Here is a 19013-nt window from a genome sequence, read left to right as displayed (position 1 = left end):
AAGATGAAATGTAAGTTAAAATATAGACGTAAATAATGTTAAGTACCGTTCTGAACGTAACATCAAATGTAGTTTGAGGATTGTATACTAGCTTATGTTGAAAGTTTCCACCACAAGTAATAGATATATATTTACTTTTCAGGTGATCACGTGAATGTGTGATACCATCCTGTTGAGATTTCAAAAAAAGTTGATGCATGGCTCCTGAGGAAGCAGTTAAAGTGAAACGGGTTTGGCCACCGTCAAGCCACAGCTACTGTAAGTGCTCAACATTTTACTATATACAGAAAAAATGTTAAACTAAGTTTCAGTGAAAGGGAAATTCAGTGATTGAAAGAAATAAAGGAATAAGATTTAAAAGGATCTATGTTTTGAAAAAATTTGAAAGATTGATTAAAATAAAAGGATTTTAAGAAAATTATAAAACAATTCACAAGAAAGTGAGACCAATAATGACCATAAACAACCCCAGTTAAAGACGTGAAAACTATTATTAGCGTCCGGGTGTGTGGAGGTCTCCATCTTGTTTAAATTCAAGAAGATTTCTATATATCTTCAATTGTTGAGGTATATCTAATGAATTAGAGCTCAGTTGTCTTTCTCACTGTTCATGCTTTCCAAAAATACTAGGACTAGGGGGCATGCGATGAAACTACAGTGTAGTAAATTTAAACCAAATCGGAGAAAAATTTTCTTCACCCAACGTATAATTAAACTCTGAATTCGTTGCCGGAGAAAGTGGTGAAGGCGGTTAGCTTAGCAGAGTTTAAAAGGGGTTGGACGATTTCCTAAAGGACAAGTCCATAAACCGCAACTAAATGGACTTGGGAAAAATCCACAATTCCAGGAATAACATGTATAGAATGCTTGTACATTTGGGAAGCTTGCCAGGTGCCCTTGGCCTGGATTGGCCGCTGTCGTGGACAGGATGCTGGGCTCGATGGACCCTTGGTCTTTTCCCAGTTTGGCTTTACTTATGTACTTATGTAAGATAACAGTAACCATTTCTGTAGAAACACTAGACAGTGTGTAGAGATTGTTTATGTTTTGTTTCTGTTAGTACACTCCAAACATTTGAAATAAAATCTCTCCCCCCTGCTTAGGATTCAACCCTGCTCCCTTCCAAATAAATACATGGCTGGGGAGGGGGGCAGGCCTAGATACATATGTGTATATTCTGATAGATATGTATGTATACTTACATTCACTAGTAGTAGCTGACCTTTCTTTTGCATGAAGGCACACAGAAGCCAGTCAGATATAAAACCCACCTGTGGATCTGCAAGCCTTGAAATGTCAGGTTTCAGGTAGAACATTATCCCTTCATAGGCACCAGGCAGTGTGACCCCTCGGACCAGCAGGATAATGAGCATCAAATAAGGGAAGGTGGCTGTGAAGTAGACAACCTGCAGCCAGAGGAAATAGTTTTAGAAGTTAGAAATTTCATACAAGTTTAGAAAATCCAGAATGGAATGAAAAAACCCATTTTGCCTGTATATGGAAGCCTGACCCCCACCTAGTGATAATATTATGATACTGTATTACCAATGGAGGACTTGGTGACCATTTTTAAGTCCAGTGGACACAAGGTGGGAGAGAGGCTCAGGGATTGGTTTGGGGAGGGTGAGTCTGAGGAAGGCTGCTACGTCTGAGGAAGGCTTGTGGCTGGGAGGCTCCTGGGGATGGGTGTCTTTACTGGCAGGGGTAGGTGGGTTGCTGCAGGGTTGATGCATATAGGGCTGGATTCTATGAAGTTGTATGCCCAAATTTTTGACCAGTGTGCAAATTTGGGTGCACAATGTATAGAATACTGCCAGTTGCATGCCTAACTTAGGGGTCCTTTTACATAGCAGCGGTAAGCTCGAGTGTGCGCCATTTCCGGAGGAAAAAGAAAACCCCTGGAAATGGCTTGTGTGGTGGTAACCTGGCGGCAATCAGGCATCACCGTGTGCTGCCCGGTTACCGCTGGGCTAGTGCGGGAGCCCTTATTGCCACCTCAATGGGTGACAGTAAGGGCTCCTCATCGCACGGCCATGTGGTAAGAGTCCTCTTACCACATGGTCATGTGTGCCTGGGGTCTTTTTACCCACTGCAGTAAATAGAGCCCTGGTATGTGGGAAAAATGGCCCCTGCTGCTAGCGCAGGGCCCTTTTTCCCACAGCTTGGTAAAAGGACCCCTTAATTGTTAAATTATGCACCAATTGGCCTTAAATAACAATAATAGCCCTTAAGCGTTAATTGGTGCTAATTGGCACTAATTTTGAGGCTTGCTTTTCTGACATAGCCTGTGAAAAATGTAATAGCTATTCTTCATGCTGTTTTAGATTCTTTAATTTTATAATTTTTCAATTTGTATTTTGTGTTTTTTATCTTTTCATTACTTTTTATTCTTTTTTTGTAGTTATGTGCATAACTGTACTTAGGCATTATTCAATAAACTTAATGCCTAAGTACTATAGTGTGCAACTACAAAGGGGGCGTACACAATGTTGTATAGTAAATAAGTAAATGTAACTAGTTACTTACTTAAGTAAAAGTTTTGTCACTTTTACTTGTAAAGAAGTACAGGATATCATTTGTTACTTTTACTTTTACTGAAGTAATAATTTTGTCAGCTTTTACTACTTTTACTCAGTTTCATCTGATGATTGCAGTGAAAAGTAAAAGTGGAAGTGAGATGTAAATGATGATTCCTCAGTAAATGAAATGAAATGAAACAGCAAAACCAGGAACAGGATTTTGCTACTGCAAGCCTCGTCACGCAAACAGTGGATCGTCTCATCTTAAATTTTGCTGTTCAGTGAATATAGTCTATAGGAACAGTGGAGTTGCCTGTGTTTGTTGAACTGATTACTGGTCTCCAGCCAAACAGAACTTTAAAGTGGAGATGAAGCTGAAGCTGGTAGCAGTTCTTGACAGACATATGTTTCTATCACAACAGACTTCTTGTCATCCCATGAAAAATTTTACATTGGAGTGACTGTGCACTGGATTAGAAACATGACGGCAGATAAAGGTCAAATGGCCCATCTAATCAGCCTATCCTCAACAACCACTATCTCCTCCTTTCCCTAAGAGATCCCATGTGCCTGTCCCACGTACTGATAGTCTTTAGAGAGAAAGTCTGCTAGTCTAGCCTTAAGACTGAAAGGTTCACACACATTTGATGTTCTTGCATCAGTTCTTGAAGATATTCACACAGAGGTTGCCATCAGATTAAAAATTGTTAGAACAACAACAGACAATGATTCCAACTTTGTGAAAGCCTTTTTTGTAACTGGACAGTATAACGATGATAACGAAGGTAAAGATGAAGATGCAAGTGATGAATTAGACAGCACTACTTCTAATGCAGATCATAATGACAATAATAATGATAAAGTATTCTTTGCTATATGGAAGTCAAGTATTTGAGAGATTCCCTTGATCAAAACCTGTAGACTCAATCAGAAGACCTTAGTAATACTGCAACCTGGCCTCATTTGAAGGAACTTTGTTTCAGACTGAACACTCCACTTTATGCTAGAGCAGTTGTTGAACACCTTTTCCGCTGTGCTGGACTAATGACTCACAAGCACACTCGCATGAGTGACAGTCATTTTCAAAAATTCAGTTTTACTAAAAACAAAGTGGATTGAATAGTAGAGCAATAAAGTTGTTGGGGTAAAATATTTGCATTCATTGTAGTTGTGGTACTTTTTCTTTTTTACTAAAAAATATTATATACAAGGCAATAACTTTTTTACTTTCACTAAAGTACATTTTTAAATGTGCTCTTCACTGTACTTTTTTATTTATTTATTGAATTTTCAAATACAATCAAGCATATAACTTGTACAGAAAAGTAGTAGTCTAGCTCAACATTACCATTACAAAAAAGAAAAAGTTAAAAAAGGAAGAAGAAAAATCATTTTTAGCCAGACATTCCTCAAGTCCGCAAAAATAGATCCAAGATGTTAAACAATGGAAAATCAAATAAGATACATTACAGGAATTTGCTTCGACCGACAAACCTAAAGGCACCGATAATTTATTTATAAAGAGAGCTATATATTGAGACCCCCCCCCCCCCCCAATACTTTTTTGGCTGTTAAAAAAGCTGTAAGTTGGGATGGATCAAAAAACACATACTTAATAGACTGGTATTTAAATACACGTTTACAGGGGTATCTTAAAAAAAAGGTAGCCCCCAACTGAAGAACACCTGGCTTTATCAGTAGGAACTGTTGATGTCTCTTCTGGGTTTCCTTAGAGATGTCAGGAAAAATTTGGATCTTTAGACCCAAAAAACTCTTATCTCTGTTTTTAAAGAATAAGTTCATTAGCCAATTCTTATCAGGAGTCAAAGCAACTGTGGCAATCAAAGTTGATGCCATCACCAAATCAGTATCAGAAGTCTCCAACAATGCTGAAACATCCATTTCTTGGTTGCCTTGATCTTGTTGACTCGTTGTTGTTTTAGTAGGCAAATAATAAATTTGTGAAAATGGTGGAATACTTTCTTCAACCACTCCTAAAATTTGTTTAATATATTTTCTTAACATATCTCATGGGGAAACTGTGAATTTCTTGGGGAAATTAAGAAATCGGAGATTATTACTCCTTGAAAAGTTCTCAAAGGATTCAGTTTTCCTCCTTAAATATGTTGTCTTTTATAATATTATCTTGACAAGACTTTATCTGTTGAATATCTTTTTCAAATGTTTTATTTTGTTGAGTCAAAGTCTCCAACTTCAAATCAATTTCTTTAGCTTTTTCTTCAAAGACAATTAGTTCTTGTGACAGTTTTTGTGTTTGTGGACTAAGTACTTTGCCTAGATCCGTTATTAAAGTCCACAAACTTTCCATGGTTAATTCTTCGGGTTCAGTTATTGATATATGAAATTTTGTAATTATTACCTCAGACTTGTCTGCGGAGATCGTCTGATCCAAACCTGCAGCTTTAAACACCCCCACTGCACCGGGTGTAGTTGATGTCACTCCCTCCATCGAGGTCTCAAGCTCTCCGTAGCCCCAAATTTCTTCGGGTGATTGAACCATCTCCCGTCTCTCATCTCCCACACCGCCTTCTCGGACTGGGGTTAAGGACGCCTGCAACGGAGAGCTACTATCACCTGGCTGTGGGGGAGGAGCTCTCATGTCGGGGCTGAGCAATAGCTTTAGTCCAGGGAACGCTCCGGGGTTTCCATCCTCCTCAGGGTGGACCAGCGGGCTGCTACCCGACAACGCCGGTGCCCCTGCTCTCCGAAAATATGTCTGAATAGGACCGGACTCTGAAAGAGAGATTTGCTGCTGAGGGGCAGTGGAGGCAGGGCGGCCTCTCCTCTTCGGCATTGCTACCGCGGAAGAAAACAGAGAGCCAAAAGGTACGTCAGACGACGACAGCAGACATCTTGGATCAGGGTCTCACCTCTTCACTGTACTTTTACTTAAGTATTAAAATATACATTTATTTTTACTTTTACTTAACTACTTTGACCTAGTATTTTAAACAACACTAGGCGTACACATAAGCAGATCAGGGGTGTGTCTTGCAGTTACATGCATACATTATATAATTCTATCACTTATGCATGCAACTGCTGACTTTAGGTGCAACCATTTACACCAGTTGTTGACATTACATAAGTGCTCATGTCTATAGTTAGGTGCACACACGCTGACTTTTGCTTTATTTTATAATGGCAATTTCACATGCAGGGGGTCCTTTTACGAAGCTGCAGCAATAGGGGGCCTGCACTGGCGTCAGTGGATGTTTTTGATGCGCACCGAGGCCCCTTTTTACCATGCAGCCATTTCGGGGGGAGCACTTACTGCTACCCATTGAGGTGGCAATAAGGGCTCCTGCACTAACCCAATGGCAACTGGACAGCACACAACACTGCCCAATTACCGCCGAGTACACACCGGCACTACAAAAATTGAGATATTTTTGCAGCGCCGGAAATGGTGCACACTGGGGGAGGGAACTACTGCCAGGCTGTTGCAGTAGCCCAGTGGTACTTCCTTTCCAGCGAGCAGTAAATTGTTGCCCACCCCTAATTAAATACTTTATACAATTACCCCATTGGGTTTGTCACTGTTTTTGTGTCATTTTAAAATGACAGCACATCCTTAGCTATGATTTGTGATTGTGCTGTAAGCTTAAAGACCTATACAGTTTCACAGTCATTTATTCCAAGGTACAGTACAACACTCCTGAATCTTTTTCAATTGTTGCCCATCTGTTAGGAGTTAGTCTAATTGCTTTAATGGGATTCTGTAGGTTGAAAAGAAATACAGTTTCTGCTTTTTTTGGTTTATGAACTCAGGATCTTGCTTGATGAAGGGTGCTGGAGGACTGGGTAGTATTGATTCCGCATAATTGGTGTGCCTGCATTGTGCACTTTCTCTCCTGCTTTTTATTATTCTTCGTGACACCAATAGGCTAGCATACAGTGCACCACTTAACAATTCTAACCTTGTCAAAATCTTTTATTAGAAACATTCAGCAGGTGGATTAGGAAGATATGAGAAAGGTCAACCAGCTTTCAAAGGCCTTTAAAGCTACGGTAGAGATTTTCATTGAGTTTTGCTGAAGAGTTACTGAGTTTGCTAAATCTTAAATACAATGCAAGAACTTACTGCTAATAAAAATTCTGGAAACTTTGGATAGTGGAGAATTCCACAGAACCCAAATTCACAGGGCCAGTGTAACCTAGTACACATGGTAAGCATGGCAGGGGGGCGCCAACCTTTGATGATGCTGAAAGCCGCTATAATCTGGGTTTACCTGTTGTACTAGGCTACTCTCTACTTCTGCAGGTCCAGTATCTCTCCAGTTGCCCTCTCCCTCTGACCTCTCAGTAGCCCTGCACAGTCTGACATCTCTTTTTCCATTCCTGTCCCCACCTCCCCCGAGTCCAGCACCATTTTCTTTCTCTGCTCTCCCCCTGAATCCAGCACTTATTTCCCTCTTTGTAGACTTCCCTGTCCCTCCCACACTGCAGCCCAACATCTCTCTCTCTCTCTCTCTCTCTCTCTCCCTTTCCCTTCTCTGCTTCCTTCAATCTAAGATTCTTCTGCATCACGGCAGCAAAGTAAGCAGGCTGCTCCAGCCAACCATCAGCTGCATCCAGCCCTCAAGGAAACAGAAATTTGCTTTGGAGGGGGTGGAATGTGGCTGATGGAAGGCCCCTGGGTTGGCCAAAGCAGCCTTGTTACTTCACTGCCATGATGCAGAAGAGGCTTAGGCTGCAGGAAGAAAAGAAAGGGAAGGGAGAGAGAGAGAGAGAGGTGCTGGAGTGCAGTGGCGGGGGCATGGAAAGAGAGAGAGAGAGAGGTGCTGGAAACAGGGGAGAAGGCAAGGAGGGAGAGAGGTGCTGGCATGAGGAGGAAGGGCAAGGAAGGAGAGAGGTACTGGCATGGGGGAGGGGCAAGAAGGGAGAGAGATGCTGGCAAAGGGGGAAGGAGCAAGAAGGGACAGAGGTGCTGGCATCAGGGGGAGGGGGCAAGGAGGGACAGAGGTGATGGCATCAGGGGGAGGGGGCAAGGAGGGAGAGAGGTGCTGGCATGGGGGGCAGGAAGGGAAGATCCAATGAGGTGGGTGAAGAAGATAGGGAGAGACACTGGACCCACAGAGGAAGGAAGAGAACTGCTGGTTGTAGGGGGTGAGTGCAGAAAAAAAGAGACAGGAATGGAGAGGAAGAAAGAGAGAGATGCTAAGGCGATGGACAGGGGTATGTGGGAGAAAGGGAAGAGGTTGAGAAGCTGGACATAGAGACAGGGAAATGGAGAGGTAATGCTAGATGGGGAAGGGATAGGGACACTGGAGGGTAGATGCTGAACATAGAGGGGGAGTGATTGGGACAGTGACAGAGGGGAGATGCTGGAGAGGATGGAAAGGGACACAGAAGGAATGGATAGTGGACATGTAGAGAAGAAATAGTAAATGGACAAGAGACCCTGGAAACAGCAGAATATGGATGAGACTCAAGTATAGGGGAGATGGGGAACAGTGCAGAAGATGGATGGAGCAAGGTGGTGAGGTAGGGAGTGGGTAAACTGAGCAGAAGGTGGATGGGACTTAGGGGGGGCAGAGGAAAAGATGACTAGGACCCACGGAGAAGAACATAGGAGAAGATGACTATGATCAAATGGAAAGGGGATAGACCAGAAGATGACTAGGAGTGGTGACTGAGTGAGAGTGTTGGGGGCACGGGAGGAAATTATGGATGGGAGAGACAGTGAGAATTTTGAGGGGTTAGGTTGGTAGGTAAGATTGGACTGTGTTGATTGGTTAGGCTAGAAGGATCTCTTGGGCTAGAAGGCAAGAGACAAAGGGGGCAATGGGAGTGCTGGAGAGGGATGAGACAGATATAGAAAAAGGTAGATGAGAAGTGAAAAGAAATAGACTACGGACTAGAGGGTACGAGAAAGGAAGAATGAGTGTAAAATCAAATGAACAGATGTAAAGGCAGAACATAGAAAAGTAAAAAAAAAATAAAAAAAGATGGATTAGTGCCAGACAGATGTAGAGAAGGATAGGAAAGAGAAGAAATGGAATGTAGGAGAAAACTGACATGGAAAGTGGAGAAGAGACTGTAACCAGCCCAATTATAAAAATAAAATGCCCAGACAACAAAGGTAGTAGAGAAAACTATTATTTAATTCTTTAAGGATTGTGTGTGTCTGATTTGGGAAATGTAGATCTTTTCTATTTTTGCATTTAGCAGAGTACAGGAGAAAATGCATTTCTGTTTTCTCTTTTACCCAGTGCTTTTTTTGTAGAAAAAAAGGTGCCGGTACTCATTGTGGGCGGGGTCACCACATATGGCTCCACCCCTATGATAGCCACACCCCCTATACCAGCCATGGCACATATAAACAGACATCATTGAAAATATTACAGTTACTATAGGAGAAAAAAATAATGTGATTTTTTTTCATTATAAATAATCTCTGTAAGCTCTTACAGCTCCAGTATACCCAGTGCAAAATAAGACAGCCAATGTAAATTCTCAAATTGGACATATTACAAACACTAAAATGAAAATAAAATGATTTTTTTCTACCTTTGTTGTCTGGTGACTGTTTTTCTTTCCATATTGGTCCCAGTCTGTGATTCTCCTTTCCTTTGTTTTCGCTTAACTCTTCTGTGCCATTTGTCATTTTTGTCTCCTTTTTCTTTGCTTTCTTCAATATTTTTCAGGCTCGCTCTCTGTCCAGATTTAATTCATTCTTACTATCCATCCTTTAATTTCCTTCATCTACCTGTGGCTTTTCATCTTTTCCTCACCCTTGTTCTCCCCATGCCCCTTCCTCTTATTCTCCAGTCTTTCTCTATTCCCCTTTTCCATCCAGCAGCTCTGCTTTCTCTCCCCATCCTTCCAGTGTCTCCCCTATTTCTTTCTGCATTCTTCCATCCAGTGTCTTCCCTCTTTCTCTCCCTATCCTTCCGTTTTCCCTCTCTCTCTCCCCATCCTTCCATCTGTTTTCCCTCTCTCTTTCCCCATCCTTCCATCTGTTTTTCCCTCTCTCCCCAATCCTTCCATCTGTGTTTTTCCCTCTCTCTCCCCATCCTTCCATCTGTTTTTCCCTCTCTCCCCATCCTTCCATCTGTTTTTCCCCTCTCTCCCCAATCCTTCCATCTGTTTTTCCCCTCTCTCCCCAATTCTTCCATCTGTTTTTCCCTCTCTCTCCCCAATCCTTCCCTGTTGTTTTCCCTCTTTCTCTCTCTCCCCAATCCTTCCCTCTGTTGTTTTCCCTCTTTTTCTCTCTCCCCAATCCTTCCCTCTGTTGTTTTCCCTCTCTCTCTCTCTCTCTCTCTCCCAATCCTTCCCTCTGTTTTCCCTCTCTCTCTCTCCCCAATCCTTCCCTCTGTTGTTTTCCCTCTCTCTCTCCCCAATCCTTCCCTCTGTTGTTTTCCCTCTCTCTCTCCCCAATCCTTCCCTCTGTTGTTTTCCCTCTTTCTCTCTCTCCCCATCCTTCCATCTGTTTTTCCCCTCTCTCCCCAATCCTTCCATCTGTTTTTCCCTCTCTTTCCCCATCCTTCCATCTGTTTTTCCCTCTCTCCCCAATCCTTCCATCTGTGTTTTTCCCTCTCTTTCCCCATCCTTCCATCTGTTTTTCCCTCTCTCCCCAATCCTTCCATCTGTGTTTTTCCCTCTCTCTCCCCATCCTTCCATCTGTTTTTCCCCTCTCTCCCCAATCCTTCCATCTGTTTTTCCCTCTCTCCCCCCATCCTTCCATCTGTTTTTCCCTCTCTCTCCCCATCCTTCCATCTGTTTTCCCCTCTCTCTCCCCAATCCTTCCCTCTGTTGTTTTCCCTCTTTCTCTCTCTCCCCAATCCTTCCCTCTGTTGGTTTCCCTCTTTCCCTTTCTCCCCAATCCTTCCCTCTGTTGGTTTCCCTCTTTCCCCAATCCTTCCCTCTGTTGGTTTCCCTCTTTCCCTCTCTCCCCAATCCTTCCCTCTGTTGGTGTCCCTCTCTCCCCAATCCTTCCCTCTGTTGGTTTCCCTCTTTCCCTCTCTCTCCCCAATCCCTTCCCTCTGTTGGTTTCCCTCTCTCCCCAATCCTTCCCTCTGTTGGTTTCCCTCTTTCCCTCTCTCCCCAATCCTTCCCTCTGTTGGTTTCCCTCTCTCCCCAATCCTTCCCTCTGTTGGTTTCCCTCTTTCCCTCTCTCCCCAATCCTTCCCTCTGTTGGTTTCCCTCTCTCCCCAATCCTTCCCTCTGTTGGTTTCCCTCTCTCCCCAATCCTTCCCTCTGTTGGTTTCCCTCTTTCCCTCTCTTCCCAATCCTTCCCTCTGTTGTTTTCCCTCTCTCCCCAATCCTTCCCTCTGTTGGTTTCTCTCTCCCTGCCAAGTTTCCCTGCGAACGGCGCGAAGTCGCGACGCACGCGGCACCAGCCCCCATTTCCGGCCGCTGCTGCTTCTCCAGTTGAGCAGCAGCGGCCGCTACACAAAGAAAAAGAAGATTTAAAAAAAAAACTTCAAACCTGGCTGAAACGCGGCACCCCGGCACTGTAGACAGCCATTAGTCATTGGCTGTTGCCCCGCAGCCGCTCCTCCTCTTGCCTCTATGTCACTGCCCCTGGAGGAAGACCCCGGAGGAGCGTAGTAACGTAAGGCAAGAGGAGGAGCGGCTGCGGGGCAACAGCCAATGCCTAATGGCTGTCTACAGTGCCGGGGTGCCGCGTTTCAGCCAGGTTTGAAGTTTTTTTTAAAAAAATCTTTTTCTTTGTGTAGCGGCCGCTGCTGCTCAACAGGAGAAGCAGCAGCGGCCGGAAATGGGGGCTGGCACTGCGTGCGGGACATAGACTCATGGGGCGGGGGGAGCCAAAAAAAAAGGTGCCGGTACGCCGTACCGTTGCGTACCGGCACAAAAAAAGCACTGCTTTTACCAGTATTTTCACTGCTTATAGAATCTGGCTTTCTTGGAGAGGGGATGTCTCCAGTTCAGTTTTTGGCTGCATGTGTTTTGTGGTCCCCTATCTTTTATCAGGTCAAGGTCTGTCTATGTTCTGTACATGTGAGTGAGATGAAGGATTCTGCTAGCATGTAGTTTCTATGCAGGAATCTGTAACAGTCCTGCTTGTTCTAGTTTCCCAGTAGCAGATATATTGGTGCTCTAGGGCCCAATGTAATATTTATAGCACTATCTTTTCACAGGTGGGCTAGGGCTGTTATGGTTTGAAAAGTTTCCTATACATGTTTTGAATGTCTTTTTGCAGAGTTTTGTGTTATTTTGCAAGTGGCTGGCTCTATTTGAAAACAGGCCTTGGCACCAAAAGTAGAAATGCTAAAGACTAAAGGTCTCCACATCCAGTACAGTCTCCACACAAACAAAAATCCATCTGATTTAAACAGTGTTTGGCAGTGGAAATAGCGTGTGCTGTTCCTGAGGTGATAATCAGAATCTGAATATTTTTTGTTTGATGTGTTGTCAGAGGGATAGCTCCATTGTTGGGGAATATGGGATTTGTCAAACAGAACTGGAGGTGCAGGGTTTATATTGAGATTCTGTCCAATTCTTTAAAAAAAATCTAGACTTTACTCCCACACTGAAGAATTTGTTGAATGATGATATCAGTTACAATGGTGGTTTTACTTGGTTGCCCAAATGTACTGGAGGGGAGGATTTCTTTATTCATAGAAGGCCTTGGTGTGGTTCATTGCTAATTTAAAAATGTGTGTGTGTATTGGGGGAAGGGAAAGATGATGTACGGAAGTGTCACTTTGGCTTGCCCCTGTTGCCACCCCAAATATTTCTGTCTAGAGCAACCACTGCTATTCCTCTGCTCCAGGTCCACCAGGTGCTCACTTGTAGCATCTACAATACACAATATGGGCAGGAGAACATTCCAATACATGTCCTTACAACTTGTGAAGACCCTACTGGGCCCACCATCCCTTGACAATGGGAAGTACGTGTCAGAGGGGGTGGGATCAGCAGTGTCTTCACAAGCTGCAAGCACATGGGCTAGAAGGTTGTCCTGCACGTTTTGGTGTTCTGGTTGCTGCTGTGAGCTGACAGGCTTGGAGGCATGGCAGTGGGAGGTGGTGGTGGCAACAGAAGGGAGGGAGGTAAGGATGTTTGAGGGAAAATGCTGAATGGGTGGGTTGGTGGGAGGGAGCAAAGATAGTATGGGAAATGTTGGACTGGGGGAGAAGAGAGAGTGGGTGATTATTGGATGGGTGGGTGGGAGGCAGGGGAGAGAAGGGGCAATGCTTGATGGGGAGGGTAGGGAAGAGAAAAGAAAGGGGAGATGCAGAATGGAAGGGAGAGAAGAGAAAAAAATGTGAGATGCTGCACTGGGGGTGGGGAGGTTGCCGATTTATAGGTTGAAAGGGGGTGTCAGAAACTCTAGCACTGGCCCTGCAAATTCATCAATAAATTGACAAGTTAGAAAGCTCAGATATACCCCGGATTTAAAATACAGAATCATAATACAAAGTTCTACTTTATTGGCAATTTATACCTTTTGGTCTAGAAGCAGACTCAGGACGCCGTACTGGTACTCAGTAAGTAGAGGTGCTTGGAGGAGATTAAAGGTTAGCTACTTCTGCTGGTCCATAGGAAAATGATTTAAGAAAGAACATTACTCACCTTGCCAGTGGATTTGACTCCTTTCCATATGCAGAAGTAACAGATAACCCAGGCCAGGAGGAGGCACAAAGCCAATTCCCATCTCACAGTGCCCAGATTGTGAATGCCATCTGTGAGTCCCAGGGCCCGAATTCTGCAGGGGATGGTAAGTAAAAACTATTATTCACATTCATTCACCATAATTCAGGGTTTTTCTGTCACACTCATGTGTATGTGTATGTGTATGTCTACATGATTGTATGAGGTGTTTCAATACATTGTCTATAATATACCTGAACCCAGAGTCATTTATTTAAACACAAACATGTGATTATTTTCTCTTGCCAAAATCAAATATGTTCTTGAAAATTTTCATGTCCTGAACTTGGGTGAATCAAGTCCAGTCAGTATGTGTCACTGACGTTCAGGGCCAGATGTAAGGATTTCACAAGTTCACAAGCTGGTGAAAAGGTTATAAGGACACTGGTTTTTACACTTACAGGAAATGTAAACCTTGCACCTACAATGAACTTGTGGTTGCATAAAGTGGCAAAAGTTTTCACAATGAAGCACTGTGAAGCCTCCATCAATAGCAGCAAATCTACAGAAATATCTCTTGCACAACCTTGGTGAAGTTTTATTGAATATTTTGAGGACTTTGGAAAGAAATTATCTTTTTATGGCCTCAATCTGAAGTATGCTGACTCCTTATTTCTGGCTGACAGGTGCTGAATCCTTTCATTTAATCCGCTTTTTAGTTCGGGCTGAATTTTAGAGATAGCAAAAAATATGCAGAAAGCTTCCTTTCATTTATTCTTATGATATGTAGAAAAAGGAAAACACTGGCATAATAATGTTTTCATTATGTAGAAAAATATTAATATTTTCTTCTAAAGGATTAAAAATCATGTAAAGGAAAACAGAGTTTAGGAGAACCCCCCAGATCTGACTTGGGAGGGGGGGTGGACAACATCAGCTGAGCTAGCCACCTGTTTTGGGAACTAAGAGGATTAAATTGTAGGGATGGTGGAGTGTGTAGGGGGTAGGATAAAGGGAATGCAAGGGGATAGTGACAGCGGGGAAATAGGTGCTGATTGGTGGGGCGGATTAGCAACATGAGTTGAAGAGCAAGGAAGAGGTGATCAGAAAGTAATTGATGGGTAGGGATAGGGAGGAGTTAGGAGAAAAGAATTTACTGGGAAGGTTTGGTGGGCTTCTGGGTGTTTGTAGTTAAAGGGAGGGAGTGGGGAGGGTAAGAGGGTGTTGGTGTGGAAATTTCCCTCCCTCTTTCCCGCATAGGTGTGCACTTGAGTTTGTTTGTTCAGTCTTCTTGTTTGGGTTTGGGGTGTTGGGGTGTTCGGTGTAAGGGATGGTCTGTGGTAGGGTGGGGGTTGGAGGGTGGTCACAGCTTCTGGTGGCTGGGGGAGCCCAAGATTGGGGGATTTTGTGGTAAAGCACAGCTGAATCATAAAGTGTTATACAAAAATTGTGGATTAAAAGTGGGTGGCTTGTGGGTGCAACTACTGTGAGTAGAGGTGTGACTTGACATCATAGGTGATGCCCTTGAAGGAGGTGGTACATGTGAAAGGAATAATGGAATTAGTTTCCATACCGAATAGCTCCCTGGGGGTTGACAGCTGCCCTGGAGAGTTATTTGTTGGGAAATAAGGGGTTCTTTTGCTAAGCAGTGGTAAAACGTGGCCTGTGGTAGTGTGGATTTCTGAAACTAATATATTCTGGGCCATTTTTTACCGCAGGTGGGGAAAAGGGATTTTTTATTGAAGGCAGTAAATGGCCATGCAGTAAAATCAAATGTAGCACATGGCTATTTACTGCTCGAGCTCTTACCACCACCCCTTGACCTAGTGGTAAGGGCTCACATGCTACCCGTGTGGTAATCAGGCAGAGTGCGCCAGGGTGGCTGCCCTGCTGATTACCACCAGGACCCCCCCCCCCCCCCCCCATGGTAGAAAATAGAAAAATATTTTCTACCACAGGAAGCAGTGCACACCAACTTTAAACTACTGCAGTGCGTTCGCTACCCCTGGGGTAGTGCCAATTTGGTGTATGCTACCCATGCGTTTACCCTACTGCTGCTTAGTAAAACGACCACTAATTGTCTTGGGAATTGAGTGTTCTTTGCTACCTGATGTTTTGGAATAAAGCTGCGGCCAAGATTGCTTCCGCTAATAAGAAGAGTCTGTGATTACTGTTAAACTGGGTATGAATGGGGGCAGTGTACCGGTGGCATAATACAAATGCTAATGTTATGGCTCTGTCAGGGGGTCTTTTACTAAGCAGCTATAAGCCCAATGCGGGCTTACTGCTCACTTATCCGGAACTACCGCTGGGCTACCTCAGCAGCCTGGTAGTAGTTCCCACCCCCATTTCCAGCGCTACAAAAATATTTTTTATTTTTGCAGCGCCAGTTTTTACCTGGCGGTAATCCTGCCCGATTACCACTGGTTTAGCAGGAGAGCCCTTACCATCACCTCAATGGGTGGCGGTTACTGCTCCCCCTGAAATGGCCATACGCCAAGACACATCCATTTCTTAGAAAAAAAATGACAGCCTTTTACCCGCTGCGGTAAAACGTGGCCTCAATGCGCATCAAAAACACGTGCAGATGCCAGCGCAGGCACCCTTTTACTGCAGTTTAGTAAAAGGGGCCCTCAGTCTCCTTTCTTCGGAGAGATATGGGTAAAACACAGGGGTTGATATTCAGTGACTCCTACCCAGCTAACTCTTGTTGACTGGGTCCTGACCTAATATTCAGTGACATCTGTCAAGTACCACTGATTATCGTGTCTGACTGCATTGGCACTATCCAGATTGATCCAGTGTGGTTCATGGGAGAGCAAGGGTGGAGCTGAAGGTTATGCCCAGATAACTATCTGGACAGATTGGACCAGATAAAAGGCTGTCTTAACTTGCCAGGATAGCTCTCCTGGTACTGGTTATGGAAGACCCGGATATGAAACACCAGTATCCATGGATGGCCTGGCTAACTGCTGTGGGCTAGATACTGCTCAGATATTTGACAAACGATTCTTTGGATGGCTTATTTAGCTGACAAACTGCACTAGTTTAAAAAAAGTGCAGTACAAAACAAATTTTCTTTAGCTACCAGTATCAATGTTAAATTTACTTAACATAGTTCCTTAAGCAAACATTGTGAGACAGGCACTATTTTTAAAAACATACGTCAAATTTAGCCATCTTGTTTTACCTTTATTTTTAGAAACAAAAAGGAGTGAGGTCCAACAAAAAGAAAAGTCCAAGATGTAAAAATCAATTTATTAATAGGGCTGCATTTCGATTAAAATTTTTAATCACGATGAATCACACGATTAAAGGCAGGACATAGCCAGCAGTCTATGGGGAGGGGGGCATGCATTTCCTTTCCATCCCTATCCCCCGCATTAGATGTCATATCTTTGCTGGTGGGGATGCCAAAGCCCCGCCAGTCAAAGAAATTCACTGACAAAGCAGTCCCCTTCTTCCTTGTGCTGCCTCAGGATTGAGGAAGACAGTGGGGTGCCTCTATCCACCGATGCCGGCATTCCTCAATCATGGGAAGTGCAAGTGTTGGTGGCTGGAGACACCCTGCTTGCTGACTTCCTCACCCCTGAGGCAGTACAATGGGGAAGGGGGTGACTCAGGCAGCGGATTTCTTCATTTGGCAGGGCTTCAGCTACCCCACCTGCCATTGAACAGGTACTACAGCTTTGGAGATGGCCTGAGCCCATTCTCGTTCTCATATGTACACCTCACCATCCCCCATTCTCCCCCTCTCTCATATGTGCATCCCATGCCTTCACCCATCCTCTCATATGTGTCCCCGTGTCTTTTCCCATTCTCTCTCTCTCTCATATGTGCCCTCCCCCCTCCTCCGTGCCTTCACTCATTCTCTCTCTCATACTTGCTGAAAAAGAAAACTTTTAGAAAAGGTTAACCAGGGAGAGGAGGGGAGGGGAGAGAAAGCCAGCAGCAGTCCAGGAGGGGAGGGAAAGATGCCAAACTGACTATGTGGACAGGGAAGAGAGGGTAGGTAACAATTCATCACAATTAAATTTCTTAATTTCGGCCAATGATTAACATGTTAATCATGATTAATGTGCAGCCCTATTTATTAATAATCATACTATTATAACAGGGGACTTGACACAACTGTGCTTCAGCATGAAGGCCTTCATCAGGAGTCCATCACATCAACTACTGATGTTATCAGTCCAATATATATTGTGATCAGGAATAAAGATGCTGTTATGCTGTGTGAGAAACACTATCAACTTTACATGGGTACACAGACTCTCCTCTCATTTTGAAGAAATGTTTTATCTTTATTCATAATGATTATATGTACAGCAGGCCTTTGTGCCTAAATACAGCTGTGTCGAGTCCCATATTATGACAGTATAATTAATAATAAATAGATGTGACTTTGTTTTTTTTTCACATCTTGGGCTCTTCTTTTTGTTGGACCTCACTCCTTTTTGTTGCTACATTCATCTGTGAGCCTTTTGCTTCCCCTTGTTTTCTTTCAGTTTTTTTTCTTTATTTTTAGAAATATATCCAAGTGTAAACAGCAGCACTTACATGTCTACATTGCCATTTAAATGTTTATACAATTTTAGAAAGCCACTTCAAGAGAGCGTGATTTGGGAAGGACAAAAATCTACACATTCTACAAAATGAATACACATTTATGCGAAACATTTTTCCACATCAGTTATGCCAATTCAGAAGAATGCAGGAATTTTTAAAAAGTGCTCAAGTCAGCCAAGGCTTTACACAAGGGGGCACATTTTCAAAGCCTTCCAACCTATGGAACTTTGGAAGCCTAAGTGCTTTGAAAATATGCCTCAACGTATTAAATAAGTCATTCTTTTCAATCCCCATTGTCTATTGCTCCTACCAAAATGAAGAAAATGCAGTCTCAATTCATAATTGGCAGTACTTATATGTCCCGGGCAGCTACATGTGGAAATGGCTTCACTTACATGTGGAAGCTACAGAATTGACCCTTTGATGTGGAAGAGTGAGCCTGTGCCATTTTTTTTTCAGCCTGTATATTTATACATTAGGATTCCTGCAGTTATTTAGAAAAAGTTCTGTACTAGCAGAGCTTTTCTAAAATAGCACCAGAAGTTCTCCTTCTTACCTACAAATGCACTCAGTCTGCAGCCCCTCATTACCTCTCTACCCTCATTTCCCCTTACATTCCCGCCCGTAACCTCCGCTCACAGGACAAATCCTCCTCTCAGTACCCTTCTCCACCACCGCCAACTCCAGGCTCCGCTCATTCTGCCTCACTTCACCCTATGCTTGGAATAAACTTCCTGAGCCCTTACGCCAAGCCCCCTCCCTACCCATCTTCAAATCCTTGCTCAAAGCCCACCTCTTCAATGTTGCTTTCGGCACCTAACCTTTATACCTTTCAGGAAATCTAGACTGCCCCTATTTGACTGACTGTACATTTGCCCTTTAGATTGTAAGCTCCTTTGAGCAGGGACTGTCCTTCTATGTTAAATTATACAGCGCTGCGTAATCCTAGTAGCGCTTTAGAAATGTCAAGTAGTAGTAAGTAATCATGCTTGGACCAGGACAGCTCAATTCCAATCTCTATGTTCTGTGAACCATGGACTCTTAATAACTTATGTCTCCAGAAAGGAGCATATATGATTAAGGTCAAAGGAAGAATACAGTGAGGCATATTTTCAAAGCACTTAGCCTTCCAAAGTTCCATAGGTTTCTATGGAACTTTGGAAGGCTAAGTGCTTTGAAAATATGCCTCAGTGTATGATATCCTTCACACCCCGGGGTATTGCCTGAGGCTTTGGTAGAGTAATAAAAGCAAAGGATCTAAACATTCTGGGACTCTCTTTCAGCAGATCTGGGGTTCTAGGAGGGAGCCTCTGGGTTATCAAGGGAGAATGTCTGCAAAAG

The 19013-nt window shown here is 43.5% G+C and overlaps 1 protein-coding gene across 2 annotated transcripts in view; it reads right to left on the bottom strand.

Moving 5' to 3' along the window:
• The window catches only part of LOC115477153 (sodium- and chloride-dependent betaine transporter-like), a 165342-nt gene that overhangs the window by 54077 nt on the left and 92252 nt on the right, over window positions 1-19013 (bottom strand). For both annotated transcript variants that reach the window (XM_030213790.1, XM_030213791.1), the window contains exons 6-7: window positions 13086-13218; window positions 1272-1406 (exon numbers count right to left, since the gene is read on the bottom strand). In XM_030213790.1, coding sequence (XP_030069650.1) covers window positions 1272-1406; window positions 13086-13218 — 268 coding nt within the window. The remainder of the gene's footprint in view (window positions 1-1271; window positions 1407-13085; window positions 13219-19013) is intronic.

This window comes from Microcaecilia unicolor, chromosome 9, assembly GCF_901765095.1.
Source record: "Microcaecilia unicolor chromosome 9, aMicUni1.1, whole genome shotgun sequence".
NCBI classification, from domain to species: Eukaryota; Metazoa; Chordata; class Amphibia; order Gymnophiona; family Siphonopidae; genus Microcaecilia; species Microcaecilia unicolor.
This window is presented reverse-complemented; position numbering and strand designations above follow the sequence as displayed.